This window comes from Notamacropus eugenii, chromosome 4 (assembly GCF_028372415.1).
Source record: "Notamacropus eugenii isolate mMacEug1 chromosome 4, mMacEug1.pri_v2, whole genome shotgun sequence".
Taxonomy (NCBI): Eukaryota; Metazoa; Chordata; class Mammalia; order Diprotodontia; family Macropodidae; genus Notamacropus; species Notamacropus eugenii.
Genome location: NC_092875.1, coordinates 133,859,660 through 133,883,941, shown reverse-complemented (window position 1 = coordinate 133,883,941; position 24,282 = coordinate 133,859,660). Strand labels below are relative to the sequence as shown.

At 35.0% G+C, this 24,282-nt stretch overlaps 1 protein-coding gene across 3 annotated transcripts in view; it reads right to left on the bottom strand.

The window, feature by feature from the left end:
* CSMD3 (CUB and Sushi multiple domains 3) overlaps nucleotides 1-24,282 on the bottom strand; it is a 1,632,969-nt gene that overhangs the window by 1,411,845 nt on the left and 196,842 nt on the right. For all 3 annotated transcript variants that reach the window (XM_072603249.1, XM_072603250.1, XM_072603251.1), the window contains exon 2: nucleotides 11,189-11,411. In XM_072603249.1, the coding sequence (XP_072459350.1) occupies nucleotides 11,189-11,411 (223 nt within the window). The remainder of the gene's footprint in view (nucleotides 1-11,188; nucleotides 11,412-24,282) is intronic.

Genomic DNA, 24,282 nt, shown 5'->3' with positions numbered 1-24,282 from the left:
TCCCCTTGGAGGAAACTCTAGTCTTTATACACTGAAGTGACTAAATGATGGGAGAACAAAATTTTCAGAAAAGAAATTTGTTTTACATTTATTTCCGTTTTCTCTGATGTTGATGTGGTAAATGAATTATTCATTTTTTTCTCTACTCATCTATGAAAGTATTTATTTTTTAAATGGGGAGCCAATAGATTTTCTGCTTATAGTTGCAGACTATAAAAAAGAAATAAATCAGCTCAAGAAGAAAACTTATCCAAACAAATTCTAATGTTGCAGTTGTTGATGTTTAAAAGGAAGATCAAAAGGAGAGGGCTATCTATGGAGACTGATATGGATCCAAGGGAGTTCTCAAATGAGCTCAGCTTTGAAAAGATCATATATTTATAAGGGCACACAACTAACAATAAATACAAAAGAATGGCATGGATCTGTAAACATAGCATTATGAAAGCGAAATCTCAAAATTAGTGGAATCTTGTAAAAACAATGCTAATAATGCACATTTTGGATGAAAAATCAAAAAGAGGGTGATTAACTCTTTTTAGTGAACAAGAAGATTATAACAGTTATCCAACTCCTATTTTGCCTCTTTCTTCCCTAATAATCAAAATGAACTCCAAAATAGAGGGAAATAGAGAAAAAGAGCTGAGAGAAATAAGCCCCACCAACCAAAATAGAAAAGTGAATTTTGTAAAAACCTATAAGTTTAACACTAATCATTGGAAAAAATCTAAAATATAATATTAAAGATGTGGTTTATGTCCAAGTAAACACACAGCATTAGCTAACATTTCAAGATTTGTACCATTTTTAATTTTATAGTTACACCTTTTTAATTTTGCAAACCTTAAAGCGCTAGATAAAGGACATCATCATCATTATGTATAATTTCTTATTAGAATATTGCAAAAGTCTTCAAATTGCTTCCACTACTTCTAGTGTTTCTCTTCTCCAAGTCATCCTACAAAAGCTACCAAACTAATACTTGTAAATCACAGATCTATGTTACTGCTTTTCTCAAGAATATCTGGTATTTTCTAATTACCTCAAAATATATATGAAAAGTCCCTCTATTTAGCATTAGAGCCCTCCAAAATTTAGTTCCAACCTAGCTTCTCAGACTTGTTTTTACATTACTTTTAAAAAGTATACACATTTCAGTATACTAGGTTAAGAGCTGTCCCCTGAATATAACATTCTATTTCCTATCTCTTGTCCTTTGACCAGGCTGTAGTGCAGGCTTCCAATGCCTTGCTTCCTAACCTCTGCCTCTTAGAATCCCTCTATTCTGCCAAATTTCAATTCAGTTTCTGTCTCCAACATGATTTCTTTCTTACTTCCCCTACTTGATAAATACACCCTTCCAAAATTTCTTTGAATTTGCTTTTAACATGTTTTATATTTAATTAACAGTTTACATGTTATTCCTCCTCCTCCCACCCACAACTGAATGTCAATTCCAAGGATAGGAAAGATTTGCTTGTTTGTTCATTTTTGTTTTGTAGCCCCAGAATTTGGCACAGTGCTTGTTGAACTGATTGGATTGAATTTGGGCTTGCACTCTACTATAAAGACAAAGATCACCTTCCGAAGCTAGTGATAAACTATTAGAAAGCTAACTGTGATATGAAAAAGGAAATGTTACAATTCAAAATTTTGGACACTGAGTAATTGTAATTTCTTATGCCTGTGTGTAGCTGAGATAGAATATAAATGAAATAGATGGTGGCTAATGAACCAGAGAGACCAGGGAATTGGAAGGGTCATCAGGAAGTATATTGAAGTTACCAAAAATTATGGCAGGATTTAGGACAAAGACAAAGATAATATGCTAAGTGCTTAATTCATTGAGAAAGGGGAATGGATGAATGTAAATCCTGGAGGCTAATAAAAGGCAGTCACAAGGAATGGGATCAAGTCATTAATTAGTTGCTTTGAATTTCAGAGGAGGAAAGGTGATTGAATAATTGTGGAAGAATAAAGAGCTGGAAGCTACAATGTGAACAACGGAGTTTGCCAATTCTAAGAGTGAACCTGCACTGGAAAATCTGTAAAGGGATTGATCATCAGGAGATAGTCAGGTTTCATTTTCTGCCAAATAGAAGGAGAGGAAGAGGAAGAGTCCAAGGAGGAAGAACAATTTAAGGAAAGACGCAGATTCCCAAATGCACAGTAGAATTAAAGGCTAAGGCAAGGGTGGGGAATCTGCACCCTCAAGGCCCCATGTAGCTCTTTTAGGTGCTCAAGGGCTGCTCTTTGACTGAATCCAAACTTCACAGAACAAATCCCCTTAATAAAAAGGTTTGTTCTGTAAAACTTGGACTCAGTGAAAAAGCCTACCCCCGGACCTAGAAGGCTGCATGTGATCTCAAGGTCCCACTCCTGCTCTAAGATAAGATAAAACTGCCTCAGTTAGGAATGAGAACACGGTGCAATGTAGAAAAAGAAAGAGTTTTGGTCTAGACTGATGGAGATTCTGAATGACAAGGCCTAGATGGGTAGGAGCCTGAGTTGGAAGAGTTTGCTGGGGAGTACCAAGTAAGGAAAGACTATGGAATGAATTTGTGACAAGATTATAAATAGAATGCTATGGATGGAACCCTGAAATAACTTCTTTCCCTAGTAAATCTTGATGTATGATTATATTTGGAAAGGGTCAGTATTTATGGCAGAAGATAGGGCTTTATCTGTTCCACCTACCAGGACAACATTAGCATGAGAGATTTAAATAGGATGTAATCCTCCAGAGAAAGAACTGATGTCTGAAAACAAACTAAAGCATTCTTTCTCTTCCTTCCTTCCTTCCTTCCTTCCTTCCTTCCTTCCTTCCTTCCTTCCTTCCTTCCTTCCTTCCTTCCTTCCTTCTGTCTTCTTGAATAAAATGACTAAAATGGAAATGGTTTACATGATCAGATATGTATAACCTATATCAGATTGCTTACCATCTCAGGGAGGGAGGAGAAAAGGGAGGGAAGTGAAAAGGGAGGGAGGCTTAGAATTTGAAACTCAAAACTTTAAAAAAATAAATGTCAGAAATTGTTTTTACATGTAATTGGGCAAAAATAAAATATTACTAAAAGTAAATGAATTAAATGACAAATATTTTAAAAGCTGTCTTATGGGGAAAACAATGACAATCCGATTGGCCGCAGAAAAGCATCACCAGCATGAATGCAGAGACACTATACTAAGACTGTTTTAAACTCAAAACAGGGGAAACCAAAAATCATAACAAAACAAAACCAACAAACCAACAAAACCTCCAAACTAGAATTCACCAGAAGTAAAATGGGCTTTTTGGAGATGCAATGATTTTTTCCTGAGGCTGAGCATTTCAAATGAATTTATATTTCAGTTAAAGGTTGGTCATAGAAGACCTTGAAGGTTTTATTCAATTCTGGAATTTCATTAATAAGAATAGATGATGTGAGTTTTTACCTCATCTTGTCTTAGAATCAAGCCTCTACATCACTTCCGGGTCATTTTCAAATGATGTCATCTGCACATTGGCCATTCTCTTTGTCTTCTTCATCCCCCACCTGCCTGAAGGTTGAATTCTGCTTCTGGCATGCTACACACTACCAGTTGGTTTTGAGAAATGCAGATTTGGAATTGTGCTCAATCAATATAATCAGAACTGATTTTTAGGTAAGGTCTATATGAATAAAAATTAAATTAATCTAACTTTTATTTGTAAATTGTTAGATTTCACCTTTTGTACTTTTGTGAGCTTAAATTCTTTGTTTTTTAGGACTTCTTTTTTGTGTGAGTTAAAGTTCCCCTTTTTGTATGTAAGTTAATTCTTCATTTAGATTCATAAAAATTTACAAAACACTCCATGATGCTCTCATAGCATATCAGTCAGTTACTTCAATAACCATAGACACCTGAGCCCAGCTTTGAGTTAATAAAAGTCACATGGAGCTGTGAATATGTTACAAATGTTGCAAATCAGCCTACTTCCTTATTCTTGTTATACTCCCCATTCCTGTAGGTCCTATGAATATGCATCAATATCACAAATATGCATAAATCTCATGAATATTCATTTTGAATAGCTCCTCTTTATGGACTACAAAAATGTTCTCTGTAAACCTCCCAACTGGTCCTTGGCTACTGAGGAGCCATGTACTGGAATTATTAGTCTTGATGATAAATTGATCATACTTGGAACTATGTACCCCAGTTATTGCAGATTTTTTTTTATCATGACACATTTTGTGTTCATTCTCCCTGAAAAACAGGTCTCCATGTTACTTTTTGATCAGTTTTAAAATCTGCCTTAGTCCTTTATTAACTATGTGACCCTGGGCCACATATTTAATCTCTCTTTGCTTCAGTTTTCTCATCCAAAAAATGGTCTCTGATTTATGCTCTCTATATTTATATTTACACATTGTTTGTCATTTTCCCTTTTAGAATCTGCTTGTTTGTCTTCCCTATTAGAATGTAAGCTCCTTGGACTAGGGATTTTCTCATTCACTGTATTTGCATTCCAATTACCTTAATAAATACTTGTTGAATGACTAATAAAACAATCATATTTTTTGACTCATTTTCCTAAGTACTTCCACCTTTGATCTTTGGAAAGAAAACAGCCAAAAGTCCAAATGACCAATTAGTCTAAATGTAACTAACCCATTGGTCAAACATATTCAAAATCTATCTGGCATCAAGACTCAATTGAAAGACTAAAAACAGCAAAACAGGGTAAGTGGGACTGCTTCAAATGATATCTCTCTGTGTTTTTTAAGTGCCTAACAGAAGCATCCTGAAGTAGAGGATAGAGCACTGGCCCTGGGATCAGGAGGACCTGAGTTCAAATGGGCAAGTGACTTAACACCATTTGACTTAGTTTCCTCATCTGTAAAAAGACATGGAGAAGGAAATGGCAAACTACTCCAGTATTTTTGCCAAGAAAACCCCAACTGGGGTCATGAACAGTAGGATACAACTGAAATGACTCAACAACAAAAAGAAGTATCTATAAGATGATAGGAAAGGAGGCAACAACAAGATTCCAAAGGAAAGATACAATCAGCTCAGCTTCTTTGGGTTGGTCACAAAAGAAAGGATGATAAAATGCCCATACGGTATCTTCCAAGAAGTGGTAAAACAATTACAGATGAAATATATTTTAGAGACTCCATAAACACCAAAATATTAATATTGGGGGGAGAGGGAAAGGGAAGCAAAGAAGTAGAAATGAAGTAGATATTCTTCAATGGAAAAATGGATAAAAAAACTGTGATACATTTATGTTACTGGATATTACCATATTGTAGAAAAATGACAAACTTAATGAATAGGAGAAATATGAAAAGATTTACATTAACTGACTCAAAGTAAAGTAAGCAGACACAGAAAAGAATATACACAATGAATTGCAACAACCTAAATGAAAAAAAAGCCAAAAAATTGAAACAATATTATGAAATTATAAAGCATAAGCTTGATCTTAAAAAAAGAGATGTGAGACTATCCTTCACCTCACTTCTTTTTAGAGGTCAGGGTCCATGAGGAGGTAGGTGCGTGGAGTAGAACACTGGAGATAATAATAGGTATATTCAATTTATTGATCCATTTTAGTTCCTTCCTTCCTTCCTTCCTTCCTTCCTTCCTTCCTTCCTTCCTTCCTTCCTTCCTTCCTTCCTTCCTTCCTTCCTTTCTTTCTTTCTCCCCACATCAATTCTTTTTATAAGGAGATGACTCCCAGAGAGAAAATACAGTAAGGGGAAAATCTAAGCAATGTAAAAACAAAAACAAATATCATTAAGAGTATTAAAATGTTCCAGAAGTTTAAAGAAGAATACTTTAAAGTATAAAACAAATGCATCTATATAGGAGAAAGAACATTTTCTTTATAATCAGAGAACATGGGTTCAAATCTTACCTTTGGTGATCATCACCTGAGTAACCTTGAGCAAGTCACTTAGGTCCTTGTACATCCCTTTCCACATCTACAAAATGAGGAGCTGAACTCCACAGTCTCTGAAATCACATCCAGCTCTAGATCTATGACCTTATGATTGCTAAGGAAGGAAAGCAGCAGCAGCACCACAGAACCATGTAAAAGTGAGGGAATGTGGCCCCAAATGAGCCAAAATGCAGTGACTCAAAGAGACTGGGAAGCAAACAGAATTAAGCCCTGCCAACAGCAGTTTTGACTTCTAATCAAAGGACAGACTTTATACACACAGAAAGAATCTGGCAGGGGCTGTAGCTCACACATTGGATCTGTTTCAGACTCCCCAACAAATACCACTTGTAACAGCAGCAGCAGGCTCACTTTTAAGTATAAAGGCCAATATATGCATTAAGCTTCTAAAGTGAGCTACCCGTACAAGCTATACAAGAGACGATACAGTGGGTTAAGCTTTTGCTGTTCATATGCCATAAATTAAATTTATCATCTTAAAAGACAACCAATTTACTAGTGATAGCTTTTTTTTCATATTCATTAGAGTGTTATCATATAAAATAAAAGCCAATTCTCACATGTGGCAAGGGTATCTATTTCAATGCTTTTCAAATAAACCTACAGAGGAAAGCATTATGTTTGTCCACTGGTGCCTAGGTATAAGTGCCAAAAAATTGAAAAGCAATAAAGAATAATGAAAAGAATCAGGAGGGTAGTGCCTTTGAATTTCAGCTCTGATGCTTACTAGTTGCATGACCGGGAATAATTCATTTAATCTGAGGCTTAGTTTCCTCATCTGAACAATGTAAATGAAGTAATTAACATAAATGCCTAATAAATTTGTTGAGAGGTAAGCACTTCACAAATGTTAGAACACTATGCAAATATTAATTGTCATTATTATCAACCAACCAACAATGTTGGGAGGGATGTAGTATTTAATATCATCTGTCTAGGTAAAATCATATGTATTTTGTTGTCAAAGTTGAAAAAGTATGCATAATTTATTGTAGACTTTTTTTCCCAATAGAATCTCATGGACCTTTATTGCTTCACTCTTCTGCTCATCTTTTAAACTATTAGAAAGTGCTAGAAATGGCAATGTACCCTTCCTTCTTCTTCCAGTTCATAAACCAACTGCAAGGATCTGATCTGCATACAAATATAAGCCAAGAACAGGACTTATCTTTCCTAATTCCTATTACAAACTTGATACTTTGTCATTATATATATATGCACATAATATACTGTGATCTATTTATTCAATAAGTGTTTATTAAGTTCCTACCCATGGTATTTTGATAGCCATGATGGCGTTGAAGTAACAGTAACAAAAGAATCTGCCCTAGTCTATCTTTTTTCCAGAGAACAGATGTTACAGTGGCAAAGCAAGCCCGAGAGCTCTGGGAATAGTACTCTTCCACATCAACCCCCTGTAGACCACTAGTCTTCCCTCCAGCTGAGCCTTCATAGCCATCATCAGTGGAAGAAAATTCTGTGCAGAAGGAACCAGCTCTACTTACTAGCTGTCTGCCAGTTTTAACACAGCGCAGGGGAGGCAGCCTAAATGAAATTGTAGGGCACTCTGAGGGAGAAACAGGAGGCAGAACATGCCAGATAAGTCAAACTACCACCACCACCTTGATCACCACCATCTGTCCTCAGATTCAATGGGAACTCAGGACTATGAACACAAAGGCCTTTGTAACAGCATTGTTTCCTGTCCAGTCTCCACTGACATCATTCTGGGAAGCAACACCTGTGGAGATACAGCCTGGAAACTGCTCCTATGGAGCAACTAGGTGGTGCAGTGCAGTGGATAAAGCAGGCATGGAGTCAGGAAGACCTGAGTTCAAATCCATTCTCAGACACTCACTTGCTGTGTGACCCTGAACAAGTCACTTAACTCTGTCTTAGCTTTCTCATCTATAAGATGAGCTGAAGAAAGAAATGATAAATCTCTCTAGTATCTTTGCCAAGAAACCCCAAAAGCAGTCACAAAAAATCTGACACAGCTGAAACAACTGAACAACGACAGTAACTGCTCCTGTGGGCACTATAGCCACATATACTGAAGACCCAGAAAATAAAGTTCTTGCTACCAAAAACCTTGGGGTTTTCATATGGTTCAATATCAGAAAGTGATATGATTTTATCAATGGAAATGACATTAACGGAGAGACATTATTATCTGCTTGGCCCCTGAAAGTTAAGGACTACAGAGATTTTCCATCTGACTTGCCTCTGATATCTTCTATATATGTAATCTCTCACATTCAAATGTGAGCTCTTTAAGAGCCAGGACTGACTCACTTTTCCATTTGTATCCTTAGTTCTCATCACAGTGCTTTGCATAGCGTAAGTCCTTCATAAATGTTTTATCCATTCATTCACTCAGTGAAGCAAAAAATAGAAGAAGGATTTTCTCAGTAGATGAATATAGTGAAGAAAAAAATAGAACATTACTGGTAATCCGTCTTGTGACATTTCTTAGTCAAGCATGCTTTCCAGTAACCTGTCTTGAAACAACCACATAGACAATATTAATAGAAAAAAATAAAATATTTAAGGAGGAAGGTGAATGTAAACTCCTTGAAAGACACAGTTTCATAACTTTAAAAGTGAGATGATCTAGGAGCTGAAAGATTTCTGTCTTTATTTTTTATCTCTATGTTCTCAATCCCCAGCAAGATATCTAAAAATACCTAACACTTGGTCAGCACTTAATATATGTACACTGAATTGACAAATTAAACATATGAGGAAAGTTTCTTTTAACATAGCATAATTATAAGAAAATGCAGCAAAAATAGTTTTCAATTCAGTGAGCATTTCTTAGGCCACCATTATTGTCTAAAGACTGTAAAAATGCAAAGGGAGGAGGGAGAGAGATACAAAGAGAGAGAGAGAGACAGACAGACAGAGACAGAGAGACAAGGGAGGAAAGAAGAAAGGAAGGAGGAAATATGGTAAGAAGGAAGAAAGGAAAGAAGGGAAGAAGGAAGGCAACTGCTTTTAAGAACTTCATATTCTACTTCTGCTAGAATATAGAATCTTGCACTAGCTTTCAAGATATTATTCCTAATATATAGGTCTGCCTATGATGCTCTTTTTTTCAAAGAATTTTCAATGGCTTCCTAGAGGAGTTGAAGCCTCTAGGATAAATACAACCTCTTTGGTTTGACATTTAAAACCTTCTATAATCAGTTTCCAATGTTAATTTCCAGCTTTAATTCATACGGTTCCCCTTTACACTCTACATTCCAGTAAAGCTGAATCACTATGCTTGTTGTCCAAGGTATCTTTGAAACTTTCAGAATCTTCATATTCCTTCAAAATTCAGTTTCACTGGCAAGTCCTTGATGGAATCTTCCTTGACCAACCTGGCCCTCTTCTAAATCTCTAGAGTTTTAATGTAATCTCTAACTCAGTAGAATGTAAATCCCTGGAGGTAGTGAACTATTTTATTTGTCATTACATTCTGAACACTCAGCCTACTGCTGGTCCACTGAAGTTGTTAGACTTAAGTCTTTCCTTTGTCCTCTTTGTTCACTTTCCAATACAGTATCTATCTGTATTCTGATAGTATCTGCCTAGTAGTCTCAAACCCTGGTCTAGTACAGTGATTGGCACAGAATAAGTAATGGCAGGAGGGAGCAACAGTCACTCGTTAAAAGTTCCTGTAGTTCACTGCTATATTTTAAACACAAGGTAAAAATTAAAAAAAAAAAAACAAAAAACCAAATACTAAATCTGAGAAGAGAATTATGTAAAAGAGGAATGAATGAAAGAGTACAGTAGCCCAAGAGGAGTTAATGTTCATAATCTATATAGTAATTTAGAGTATATTTTTAAAAAATACAGTGTGCTTCCATTATTTTTGAGACATAAGATGAAGTAGAATTCACAGTTTGTATGGTCAGGTGACTGGCACTAGGCTGTTATAATACTTCCTAGCTATGGGATGGTGTCAAAGTCACTTATCTTCTGGGTGCTTTTTTCCATCAATAAAATGGGACTACTAATAATTTCAGTGCATATTTCACAGACTTGTGCTGTACAAAACTTAAAGCTATCTCTAAATTTGAGCTAAAATTAATTATTGATGCTATATTTTAAACTGAAGGGTAAGATAAAGAAAAATAAATGAATGAATGTTTTTCTAAACATTCAAACATTCAGGGACTGAATGATGTGAAGTTTCCAATATTTTGAGCTTGAAGGTTCAATTTTGTTTTTATTCAGTTGTTTCAGTCATGTTTACCCCTTTGTTACGGTATTTGGAATTTTCTTGACAAAGAGACTGGAGTGGTTTGCCATTTTTTCCAACTCATTTTACAGATGAGGTAATTGAGGCAAACAGTTTTTAGTAACTTTCTCTGGGTCATACAGCTAGTAAGTATCTGAAACTCGATTCAAACTAAGGTCTTCCTTATTCAGGCCCACATTCTATCCATTGAACCACTTAGCTTTCCTACAGGTTGAATAAGAGCTGATTTTTGATGAGTGAGTTTGCTTTAAGAAAATTTTTTTTTAAAAGTTTGAATTTTCAGTGAACCTATTTACTCTTAGAAAGGCATGGAAGCAATGGAAACTCACTTAATTTCATTAAGGAGCATCAGAATAGAAACAGTTTTTCTTTTATATGGATAGGTATTTGAATACCCCAATTTTTTTTCTCAGAAATACTTAGTGTTCATTTGGTTATATGAAACAATATGGACAACCTTAAAATGATGTGTTCTATAAATACATTAGACAATTTTAAGTACAATTTTTGTTAATTTGTGTATATGAATATATGTGTATGTATTATATATGTTTTATACAAGAATGCTTCCAATTACATGAAAAAGGAGAATATCAGGCAGCATTCATTTGCTTTGCAAAACTGGTAATTAACTTAGAAAAGACTCACCAATATATTCCTTTAAATAGGTCTTAGAAAATTTTAAATGTAATTCTGTTCACAAAAATTCAGCTTATATGTTGAATTTCATGAATTTACATGAACATCAGGGATGTGTACATTTGATAATTTTATATGAACTTGGCACGACAGAATCATCAGCCAATTTTAACCTGCCTTCAAAGGATAAGTCCATTCATATCCTCAGGAACACTAATCACTGTGGGATATGACAATTCTAGATATTGACAACAGAGCCATAGTCAAATGTTACACCATATATTTTAGAGCATGTTTTTGAAAACAGGCTACACAGTTAAAATACAATACTGTTATTTTTTTTTCATATCAAGTAGACCAACCTTGTCCTGAAGTTTGTAGGGTGAGGATGTCCATCATATAAGGACAAATAGTCATACTCCTCTTCTAGAGCAAATGACTGGAAGACGATTTGTATTCTGTTCCTTTCTTCTGCTATTATTACCCATGTACAGTTTGCACCATTTGGATAGCCATATGGGAAGCCAGGGCTCTCTATAGTGCCATTGAGCCCTTTTAATGTTCCACCACATGTATAAATAAACCCTGCAACAGAAAATACATGAAAGACATCAGTACTATGCAATGGCAACCAAAGTCAATTGTGAGGTCGAGAGTTAAATTGAAAATGAAAGGATATAGCTATCATACAATCATAGATTTAGAACTGGAAGGGATCTTAGAGGTTATCTAGTCTAACTCCTTTATTTACAAATAAACTGTGTTCCAGAAAGTTGAAGTCCCTTGCCTAAGTCTAATAGATCCTCTGATTCTAAATCAATTCCACTTTTCATTGAAACACACCATAAGTCACTGTCAATCTAAATTTATTTAATATTTATAAAGCTGTAGCTAGAGCACTAGACTTGGAGTCAGGAAGACCTGAGTTCAAATCCAGCCTCAGACACTTAGCAGCTCTATGAGCTGGGACAAGTCACCTAATCTCTGTCTCAGCTTCCTCAAAGGTAAAATGGAAACAATATCACCTACCTCCCAGGGCTGTTGTATCAAATGCAATAATATTTGCAAAGCATTTGGCAATTAGGTTGTCATGTAGCAGATGTTTAACAAACTCTTTTCCTTTGAGCTCAGGACACAGTCAATCAACAAGCATTTATTTAGCAATTACTATTTTTTTTTTTAAGCAAGAACTGAGCTAACACTGGAAAAGCAAAGAAAGAGCCAAAGAAAGTTTCTTGTGCTCAAGGAACTTACATTCTAATGGGGATATAACATATGTAAATCAGCGCATATAAGATAAATCAGAGTAAATGGCAGGTAACCTTAGAAGGAATGTGCTTCTGTGCTGATCAGGAAAGGCCTTCCCAAGGAGGTGAAGGTGGATTGGGTCTTAAAGGAAGCCAGGAATCCAGAGTCAGAAGTTGAAAGGGAAAGCATTCCAAATTCAAGGAGCAGCCATTGTAAAGGCATTGAAGCAGCTGAGAGACATAAATCATTTTAAAGGAACTAAATCTTTGTGTGTAGGGGATTAATATAGGGGATTAACAGTTAAGAAGATTGGACAAATAGGGAGGGACCAGGTTATAAGGAACTTTAAAAGCTAGATGAAAGATTTTATATTTGAACCTAGGAGTATTAGGGAGCTACTGGACTTTGTGAAGGGAGTTACTGGACTGGTGCTTTAGGGAAATCACTTTGTACTTGTGTGACTAGAAGTGTTATGGTGCCCTCAACAGTAAAATCCTACTCTCCAGGAGTTTATAATCTAATTAGGTATTTAGGTGACAATCTCATTGTTGAACAATCTGAATAATCACATGACTAGGAACAGCAATTTCATGAAATTATAAAGCAATTTTGTTAAAATGTCTTTTCATTCAGTGATTCTATATGTCTATAATTCATGGAAAACTGATCATCAAACATTTTAAGTGATATAACCATATAACTGATATGATCATATAAAGGTCAATAGAAAGAAACAAAGTGTGTAAAGGTAGTCTGCAGTACATTAACACTCAATATTTGTCAGGAAAGAATGCAATAAAAGACATCCAGAATATAATGTTCACAAATGGAGGTGAGCCAAGACTTTCTCTGGGTCTTTTATTGTTTCCCACTTGGGCTATGTGTGGGCTGTCCGTTCTTGCTATCTCACCTGTCCTTTTCCTATTCTACTCATGTATTTGGCTTTCATGAGACATTTTTATGTCACTTGTTAGTTCAAATCCTTATTAGTAATATCCTTAAGCCTCCTCACACCCATCTTTCTATAACATTTTAGGTCAGTAACTATTTTAATTCTTCCTAGGATAAACTCATGTTAATATATCCTATGAACTGAAGGAATAGAATTACTCAAAGAATACTGGTGTTAAAACAAAAATATGCAATAGGTGTTTCTAAATGGTTTTGATGAATTACACCTTCATTTTTCTCAAGCAGTTGGAAATTGCTTCATAAAGAATCAATATTTACTAACACCAATAAAAATCAAGATACCAGGATGAGGATACTATTTCAAAATACTGCAGGAGATAACTTTTTCTACACTAAAATGAAAAGCTATGCTGTCAGATGCAGTGTGGTTGTGATAAAGCAGTGGATATTTTCAGGAAATGCCCAGAAAGGTTGATGAAGGAAACTATAATGCCAATGTGCAGATATATATCATCTAGGCTACAAATTTGATTAGAATTTTTCTATAACAGTTCACTATGCAGCACAGAATAGGATTCAATGTAAAATTTATCTTTGATCCCATGATAGCTCACCTTTACACAGCTTTTTAAAGATGATAATATGTTTTCCCTGAAAAAGCCTTGTGAGGTTGATGGCACAAATGTTATTATTTCTATGCATTAGATCAGAAAACTGATGCTCATAGATTTACGTGATTTGCCCAAAGTCACACATCTAGTAAGTGTCAGGGATGAGATTCAAACCCAGGTTTCCTGACACTAAGTCTACTTCTTTGGTTAGCATATCACTATGGCTAGTGTGACCTATATTCCAAGGCACATGTGCTAGAGGTAGCAAACCATTAATTTCCTCTATATTTCAAATTCACCAAGGCAATCCGAGGGGAAAAATGAATGTGATCATATAAATGGCAATCAATCAGCAAACATTAAGTGCTTTCTGCTACATGTGTCAAGTATTGTGCTAGGCAATAAGATTACAATTATACAAATGAAACAATCTCTGATTTTAGGATTCTAACACCAAAATATGGGGATAAAACACAATCACAGATTTAAAAAATACATAATAGATGAAAGCTAACATTTATATAGAGCTTTAAATTTTATAAAGTAATTTACTTGTTATCACATATTCTCTCACAAAAACCCTGTGAGGTAGATGTCTCTTCATTTTACTGATGAGGAAACAGTACAAGAGAAACAAAATGACTTGTTCAGGGTTAAACAACAAACAAGTGTCTGAGGCAGGATTTAAACTCAAGATCTCCTAACACCAAGTAAGGCACTTTATCTATTGTGCCACCCACAAATATGAATTACTTTGGAAGACAGGAGGATGGCAGTATACCACCAGCAATTTGGGGGTGGAGTGAGTCCAAGATGGTGGAGTAAAAGGAGGGACTTGCTTGAGCTCTCCCCCAAATCCCTCCAAATACCTGTAAAAATGACTAAGTGAGTTCTAGAGCAGCAGAACCCAAAAAATGACAGAGTGAAACAAATGTTCAGACCAAGAAAATCTGGAAGATCAACAGGAAAAGTCTGTTGCACCAGACTGGGCGAGGAGCATAAACCAACTCTGGCCACACCAGCATAGACTGGGCTTGCGAGAACTTGAAAACAGGCCTCAGGGGACCGAATCACTGGCAGTTAAAGTGGTTTCTAGGCTTCTCAACCCACAAATGCCAAAGACAACTTAGAAGGTCAGTAGGAAAGGTCTCTGGGCCCTGAATGAGAGAGGAACTTAGTGTGGTCCTAGCCACAGGGAGGCCGCAAGGCAACAGCTGCTTTTGGAGCTCTCAGCCAACAGACCCTGGCTGGGATTTAGTGGCTGATCATAGAGGGATTGCAAGGGATGTCTTTGCTGGTGCTGAGGCAGGATTCTTTTGCTTTTGCCCGTGCTTGTATCTGGGTTGCTGTCCTAGGTGGCAGTTCTGGGGCATGGCAGACCTTGTGGTGGTGGTGGAAAGGGAATCCTCCTCACAGTTCTAAAGCAGAAAAGAGTGTTGATGGTCACTCACAGACCACAGTACAGGCCAGGAGAGGAATAAACACTGCTCCTTTGATCATACCACCTCAGAAGAACTGAAAATTTACAGGTTCCTAAAAGTATCTCTGAAAACAGCTTCACAAAACTCCTGAAGTTTGGGTAAATACACCCTCCCCACTGAAAGCAAGGTTCTACCTTAACAAAGAACTAAAAAGTCAAGTTACTGTCCAGGAAAATGAGCAAACAGTAGAAAAAATCAGACTATAGAATCTTACTTTGGTGATAAGGAAGATCAAAACAAAAAACCAAAAGAAGAAAAGAAAGTCAAAGTTCCTACATCCAAAGTCTCCAAGAAAAATATGAATTGGTTGTAGGCCATGGAAGAGCTATATCTCATTGGAAAAACAAATGACATGGAAAATAGATCCAGGAGAGATCATTTAAAAATTATTGGATTACCTGAAGGTCATGATGGAAAAAAAAAAGGCCTGGACATCATCTTTCAAGAAATTTTCAAGGAAAATTGCCTTGATATTTTAGAACCACAGAATAAAATAGAAATTGAAAAAATCCATTGATCACCTTCTGAAAGAGATACCAAAATGAAAATTACTAGGAATATTGTAGCCAAATTCCAGGTTTACTAGGTCAAAGAGAAAATATTGCAAGTAGCCAGAAAGAAACAATTCAGGTATTTTTGAAACATAATCAGAATAAGACAAAATTTAGCAGCTTCTTCATTATGAGATTGAAGGATTTGGAATATGATATTCCAGTGGGCAAGAGAGCTAGGATTAAAACCCTACCTACCCAGTAAAATTGAGTATACTCCTTCAGGGCAAAAAACGGAATTTCAATGAAATAGAGGACTTTCAAGCATTTTTGCTGAAAAGACCAAAGCTGAATAGAAAATTTGACTTTCAAATTCAAGAATCAAGAGACACATGAAAATGTAAACAGGAAAGAAAGATCATAGGGAACTTATTAAAGTTGAAGTATTTACATTCCTATATGGAAAGATGATATTTCTAACTCATGAGACTTTTCTCAGTATTAGGGTAGTTGGACGGAAATATAGATACATACATACATGCATGCATGCATGCATGCGTATATATATATATATATATATATATATATATATATATATATATATATATATATATATATATATATATGTAGGTATGTGTGTGTATGTGTAGACAGAGGGCACAGGGTGAGTTGAATATAAAGGGATGACACCTAAAAATAAAATTAAGGGGAGAGGAATGTGCTGGAAGAAGGAGAGAGAGGTAGAATGGGATAAATTATTTCACATAAAAGAGGCAAGAAGAAGTTTTTACAGTGAAGGAGAAGAGGCAGGAGGTGAATGGGAATGAGTGAACATTATTCTCATCAGATTTGACTTAAGGAGGGAATAACATGCACCTCAATTGGATATGGAAATATATCTTATCCTACAGGAAAGGGGGAAAGGTATAAGATGGGGGGAGATGATAGAAGGGAGGGCAGATTGGGGGAGGGGAGAGCAAACACTTCTGAGAAAGGACAGGGTCAAAGGAGAAAATAGAATAAATGGAGGGGTGGGATGGAGAAAAATAGAGTCTTTTACAACATGACTGTTATGGAAGTGTTTTGTATGACTACACATATATAACCTAAATTGTATTGCTTGCCTTCCCAATGAGGGTGGGTGGGGAAAAAGGAAGGGAGAATTTGGAAGTCAAAGTTGTAAAAATGAATGTTAAAAAATGTTTTTACATGCAACTGGGAAATATGGGCATACAGACAATGTGGTATACAAATGTATCTTGCCATATAGGAAAATAGAAGGGAAAGGGGATGAGAGAAGGTGGGGTGGTGATATAAGAGAGAACAGATTTTGGGAAGGGGTAATCAGAATGCACACCATCTCAGTATGGGAGGAAGGGAGAGATAAGGAGAAAATATGGAACTGAAAATGTTTTAGAAGATTGATAACAAAAAATAAATAATTAATTTAAGAAATCATCAACTATTAGATATTTCAAACTTGATATCTTACAAGAAACACAAACTCAATATGCTCCAAACTGAATTCATAATCTTTTCATTCAAACCCTTCTGAAATTCTTTGTCAAGAAAACCAACTTCCTTTTTTTCTTCCTTCCTTCCTTCCACCCACCCAAGTTTCCCCAAGACTCTAGTCAAGCACCACTTCACGCATCAAGCATTTACTGATGCCCCAAGCTACCAGTGCCTTTCCCCTCACATTAATGTTACCTTGTATTAGTTCTTCAATGTGCTTTGCATATATCTGTAGATTCACATGTTGTCTCCCTCATGACAATATAAGCTCCTGAGTACAAAAACTACTTTGTGCTTATCTTTGTAGCCCTGAACACAATCTATGTATAGAGGTGTTTAATAAATGCTTGCTTGACTAAGTCTTGACCCAACTTTCCCTGTAAACACAGACCCATATTATCAACACCAACATTATTTGAGTGATATATGACAGTAAATATTGGAACAGTGATATCTTTAAAGAATTAAAGATTTTTTAAGGATCATACAAAGGGCAAAAGAGAACAGGATTGAAGATCAACTGATGATGACAGGTGCCCCAATGGTATCTTCACAATGCTGGAGGAATTTGAGGAAAACATCCAGCATATTCGGTGACTCTTCTATGGATAATTTATAGAAAGATATTAATGAGTGGTACAGGATGGGTAGATGTGAATAGGTCATCATCTGCATCTTATGCCCATGGCATTGAAGAACTCATGGATCTATTGGAATATGGGTCATATGGAAATAACAGTTCTGTAAAAACTATTTTCCTTGAGGAAGAGCATCTTAAATGATACACATTTATAGCAATGCAATGAAAAATGTTTTAAAGAAAATTTTAATTTAGTTTATAATTGAATATTTCAACTATTTTATTTACATACATTTTATTCATTAAAAATCTGTTTCTATAATTTTTCCTTGGCTTCCTTGTTAATGCAATAACAAAAAAAAATGTAGAGATGACAAAGTCCCCCAACATCCAGCTCACTTGTAACCTCATGCAGTTGGCTAAAAATAAATAAATAAAAATACTTCCCCTTCCAAAAAAAATTAGAGGAATCATAAAAGTCCACTTTAAAGAGAGGGAACCAAGGTTGAACTTTGAGAGGAGCTAGGAGTTCCAAGATACAGAGATAAGAAGGGTAAGCATTCCAGTCATGGGGGTATAGCCCCTGTAAAGGCATGCAGGAAGGAGACAGAATGTTTTGTGCAGGGTATATAGCAAGGAGTCAAATATGGCTGGACTATAGAGTACCTAAGGAGTACTAATTTGTAATTAGCCTGGAAATGGAGAATTGAACTAAATTTTGAATGACTTTAAATGTTAAACTCGGGTCATTTCACAATGAAGAAATGTGAAATCTTTTTGCCAAAGGATATGAGTAAACAATTTTCAAATGAATTGAAAACTATTAACAAACATGAAAGAATGCTTCAAATCATTAATGATAATAATAATATAAATGTAAGCCAAAATAACAGTGAGATTTACCTCAAACAACAAATTGAAAAAGATTACTTAAAGATAGGAATAGACAATGTTGAAGAAGATGTGGAAAGAAAGACACGATAATGCTTTAGTTGGTGCAGCTGGAAAGCAAGTTTGAAATCGGCAATGTACCTAAAACAATTCTTTCAGTCCAGAAACTGCACTACTAGTCATACATACCATGTCAGTCAGGTGACTGGCAAATTAAAGCTACATATAAACCAAAATATGAATAGTAACACTGTGTGTGTGGGGGGGGGTAGCCAAGAACTGGACACAGAGTAGATGTCTATTGATTGGGAATTGGGTAAACAAATTGAGGTGCATGAATGTGGTGGGATATTACCTATGCTATAATGTATGAAGAGAATGAGGAATATAAAGCAGGATGAAAAGATTTAAATGACTTGATGCAAAGTAACCAGATCCTAGAAAACAATATACACATTAACAATAAGAGAAGATGGGAAGAACGAAAATCACCAAACAAAACTCAATGTTAAAAGTAATAAAGAACCAGTTTGCACCCAAAGAAGAGATATGAGAAGACACCTCTCTCCCCCTCCCCAACTTTTAGTTTTTTTGAGGTTAGGTTCCACAAGTAAGAATCACCACATAAAACAAAAGATTTGTTCAATGTGAACCAGTATTACTGATTTTTCTTTCTTCTTCCTATCTATCTATCTATCTATCTATCTATCTATCTATCTATCTATCTATCTATCTATCTATCTATCTACCTGTCTGTCTGTCTGTCTGTCTGTCTGTCTCTATCTGTCTATCTTCTATTTATTTAGACATTCATTTTTTTTTTAATATATGTCATAAATGATGGTTCTCTGAAGGGAGAAAGGCAAGGAATACAGAGAAAAATATAGGTGATGTAAAACCAAAAGATGTCAGTAGTATTTTTAAATCAATAAGAAATTATATCATGGTAGACACTAAAAATTTGTGTGCATAAATATATTTTTATTTATATGATGAAAAGAGAATGAATAATTTTTATGAAATGCAAAAATAAAAATAAATGAATGGGCTCTTTTAAATTGCTTCTTGAAGAGCAATTACTTTGAAGCCTTAGGTTAATTAGCTATCACCCATTTCTATTAGTTTTCTGCCTGAACAGCTTCCAATTTGAGCCTCATATTTAAATACAAGCATGAATCCCTTGAGCTACAATCTGATCTATGGACTGTTTTATATATTTCTAAGCCCCATAACCCTGATGATTTTTAGCAAAAGGGCATATGTCCTAAAATAACATGCTTATCTTAATCCATTAATTATTCATATAGCCCAGTTTATGCATCTGAGTATTTTTAAAGGTAAATGTAGAATTCTAGGGTTTTTTTTTGTTTAAATCAATTTAATTTAACAATAATTAAGCACTTACTATGTACAAGGCCCTGCGCTAGGTGCTGAGAATAGTAAGATAAAAAATGAAGCTGTTTTTGCCTGCAAGCAACTTCTAGTTTAATGTGGACTGAAGAACAACAATATAATTTATACAGCAGATAGTAGGTCCTAGGCATTGTGTTAAACATTTTACAAATATCATCCAATATGATGCTCACAACACTGCAAAGTAGGTATAATTACCATTATTCCCATGTTACTATTCCCACTATTTTACACTTGAAAAAATTGAAGGAGACAGAGGTTAATAACTAGCTCAGAGTCACCCGGCTAGTTTCTGAAGCTTGACTTGAATGGATTCAAGTCTTCCTGACTCCAGGTCTAGTTCTTTATCTATTGTGATATGAGATGCCTCATATCATATTCATTGTGTATTATATGTAAATACAAAGCATATTCTAATGAATTTGAAGAGGAGAGAATATTAACATGTGGAGGAAATTCCTGCTAGTGTAGGAAAGGTATAGAGAATAGTATGTGAACTTTTAAAAAAATTATTTTTTGGAGGGAGGGAAGTGGTAAAGAAGAGCATACTAGTGCCAGAGGTTAGGGGATAAACAATGGAACCAGCTGTATAAAGACAAGAAGCCAGGACTGTTAGGAGCCATCGGTGTCTACAGCTTTGGCATCAACTGTGAATGTGAAAAGGCAATTAATATGGGAGCTAGATTATGGGGAACTTTAACTGCTACACAGCTTTCGGGGTGTTTCATTTTATCTTTACTCATGGTTAACTTAGGAAAACAATTTTCAGGCCTTTGGTTACTGGTTCTCAGAAAGAATAATTTTCTCTCATTGACATCAGTCATTCTCCTTAAGGGAACAACAAGTTTAGAAATGTGACCCTGCCTTTTCTCAAAATTCCAAACTCTCTATCTTATCTTTATGCTAAACATGTTATAACATTATATTATATATGTTTTTCTTCTGACTCTTTTCCTTTGACTCCCTCTTCCTTACCACCTCCTGAGATTTCTATACTTGGGGAACCACAAAAGATTCGTGGAATTGTTTAATGTGTGTAAACAGGAAGTCAACATCTGATCTCCAATATCACTTGCGAGGGAAAAAATGCTTTACAGCCTACTAGTGCAACTGGTATTTTGTGCTGAGAAATGCTTCTTAATATTTTGGCATTAAATTATGTGTAGATTCTGTTTTTGAACTCCTACATGCTTAGCAAACAATTACTCACACCCTCAAGTAATTCAGTGTATTTGCAAATGCATTGATTTAAATAGTTCCATCAGTAATGTAGATTACATCCCATCCACAGGGGCTTCGATTCGGCTACTTTTACACAAGTTGTCTCATGAGTTTTCCATAGGTTTTCCACTCAGTGTGCTAGGAACTTTCCTCAACTTCCCTTGAAATTTAGGTTATGCTAATGAAACGCAGAGATCTGCCATCAGATTTAGCTTGCTCTTGTTGTGTGACCAGTCCTTTCTTTTTTATATGAACTTATTATAGCTCTTCCTAATTTCTTATTTATAATGTATGTATTACAACCTACACACACACCTCATATATTTCTTAAATGTCCTCTAAGTTTTATTCACTTTCATTTAAAGAAATCATTTTTTTCTGATATCTTGTTTTAATATCACTAACCAATACATTAATTCTGACATTCTTTCCTCTGTACCAATTATCTCTTAACTCAGAAAAGAAATACATGGTTCATATCTCTTCTTTGAGGCCAAGATTGGTCATTATCATTTCACATTAGTCAGTTTCATTAAAAAAAAGTTCTTGAAGACTAGCATTCCATATGACTCAAGGATATATACCATCACCACAATTACATTGAATTTGATGTATTAGCTATTAGAAGAATATACTTGTGAATCACAGAACCAAAATTATAGTGCTTTCAATGAACCTTGAATTCTGCTTACCACCAAAGTACTATACATCCTTCTATTAACAATATTCTCTGAGAGATGTTATCTGACTCTGAATTATCACTATGAAAGAAGAATCAAAAAGGTAAAGTTATCCAAATTAATTAGTATTTATTATATCTACTATGTTTCAGGAGAGTGTAAGTAATTGGCTCAGTGAATCATTAGTTCAACACTGGTCTGAGACACTTACTAGTTGTGTGACTGAGCAAATCACTTCACTCAGTTCCTCTTTGGTAAAATGATCTGGAGAAAGAAATGGTAAACCACTCTAGTGTCTTTTCCAAGAACACCCCAAAATGGGGTCATGAAAATCAGACATGGCTGAAAAACGACTCAACAACAAATGTTTCAGGAACTGTGCTAAATACTAGGACTATTAAAAAAATTGTATGAAGTGAACAAGTCAGCTGCAACATATTCCCAATGAGATCTATACAAGAAATTGCATGAAAAATATCAAGGACATGAATTCCAAGGTTTATTTGCACTTTAAAGTTTACAAATTTAGTTACATCCACTATATCATTTAAGCCTCAAATCAACCAGATGATATACCAGACCTATTGTTTTCCTCATTTTAAAAATGAGGAAACCTATGTTCAGAGAATTATTTTACGTATTAGTTTCTGTATTAAGAGTCTGAGGCAAGGTTTGAACCGTTGTTTTTTCTGACTTCAAGATCCACTGTTTAGTATCTATGATATGTTGGAATCTATGATTTTGGAAGGGAAGAATACATCTTTCTTATTATTAATGTCTAAATGAAATTTTAATTAATTATTAAGCACCTATATTGTATTCCTGTCAATGTGCTAAGCAATAGTAAATTTCCATTAATTCTGAACCTAAGCAAAAAAATTATTTTTAAAAGGCTTTTACAAGACTTCCAAATGATTCCAAGAAAAATTTTTTTTAAAAGATTAGGAACCCCTGTTCAAAAACAATAAGTGCATAGCAGGTGGTAACTCTATAGATAGAGGGATTTCCTTATCAGGAGTTCCTCATACCAATGAAAACATAGGACTAGTCCAAGAGAAAAGTGAAATCATTTCAAAAACCCAGTGAAAAGTTTTGTTTAAGAGAACTCACTGTGGACTGATGATTATTTTGTTAGAGGGATTCCAAAAACCATCTAACAATTATATTAAATGATATAAAATAATTATTTGCTTACAAATAAAAGTTAATCCCTCCAAATATAACATCTTTTTTCTATATTACCTGAAATCATTGCCCAACACAAAATCTATGCAGCATAAATCTTCAGTCTTTAGAATGAGCACTTCACATTATTGTTATGGGAATTTTTGTTTCCTTTTTTTATTAATTCTCAATATTTGGGGAGGTCAGGGCCATTTCTGCCAGTTAGGGGTTACTGAGCTAGCTAAAGCCTGTTGCATGAGATGTGAAAATCAAGGCCTAAACATGAAATCTTAACTATCCCAATTCCTTGGTAACATGTAATTCTCTTCTCCCTCAATCAACCCACCGTGAATTCTTTAAAACTAATTTAATTTGTAACCTTACTTACTGGGTTTGTTTCCTTAGGAGATGTATGAGATTATGATGTTTTAACTAAGTTTGTTCAATTTATATGACTTTGAAGGGAGCATTGGATTATAAATCTGTTTTTTCTTTAACTTTTATGGTCTAAAAGAAATTTATATGATTGCAATATGTAAAAGAACTATTTCTCTATCATTCTGATATACTTTTGTCAGGTAAGAAGGCATGTTAAAATTCTAATTTTGGTTCAGGGTTTTTGGTTTGCTTATTTGTTGTTGTTTTTATCAGAAAACTGAACCAGTATTGAAGTATAATAAAACCTAAATTCTTACTTCTGTATTTTCTGTATTGTGGTAGATATATTTCAGCAGCAGTTACCTACCATGTGGACCGAAAAAGAATATTTCTCCCATAATATCATTTAAGGTTTTTGGATCTGTGTTTTCTCATCTGAAAAAAAAAATGTTACAGATGTTCCCTCTAGTCCTAAATCTATTATGCTGTGATACTATCATATCACAACAAACTTGTGATTTTGATAGTATAATTATTGCTATCCCCATTTTACAGATGAGGAAAGAAAAGGTGACTTGTCTGCCATTACACTTCCAAACAACAGCAGAATCTGGTTTCCAATCCAAACATCATGATTCTATCAAAGGCTTTTACCACTATACCAAGTTGCTTCATATTCCTACTCTATGATGCCAGCAACCCACTAAACTATATAAATTTTACAATAATGAAAAAAAATAGTACAAGGAAGGAGTTTTACAACATAAAATAGAATTCTGGGTTTGGCATAGTGAAAAGAGGGTTCAAGTGCTGCCTTCACCAAGCAGTAGTTATGTGACTCTGGGTAAAATGTCCTTTATTTCTATGCCCT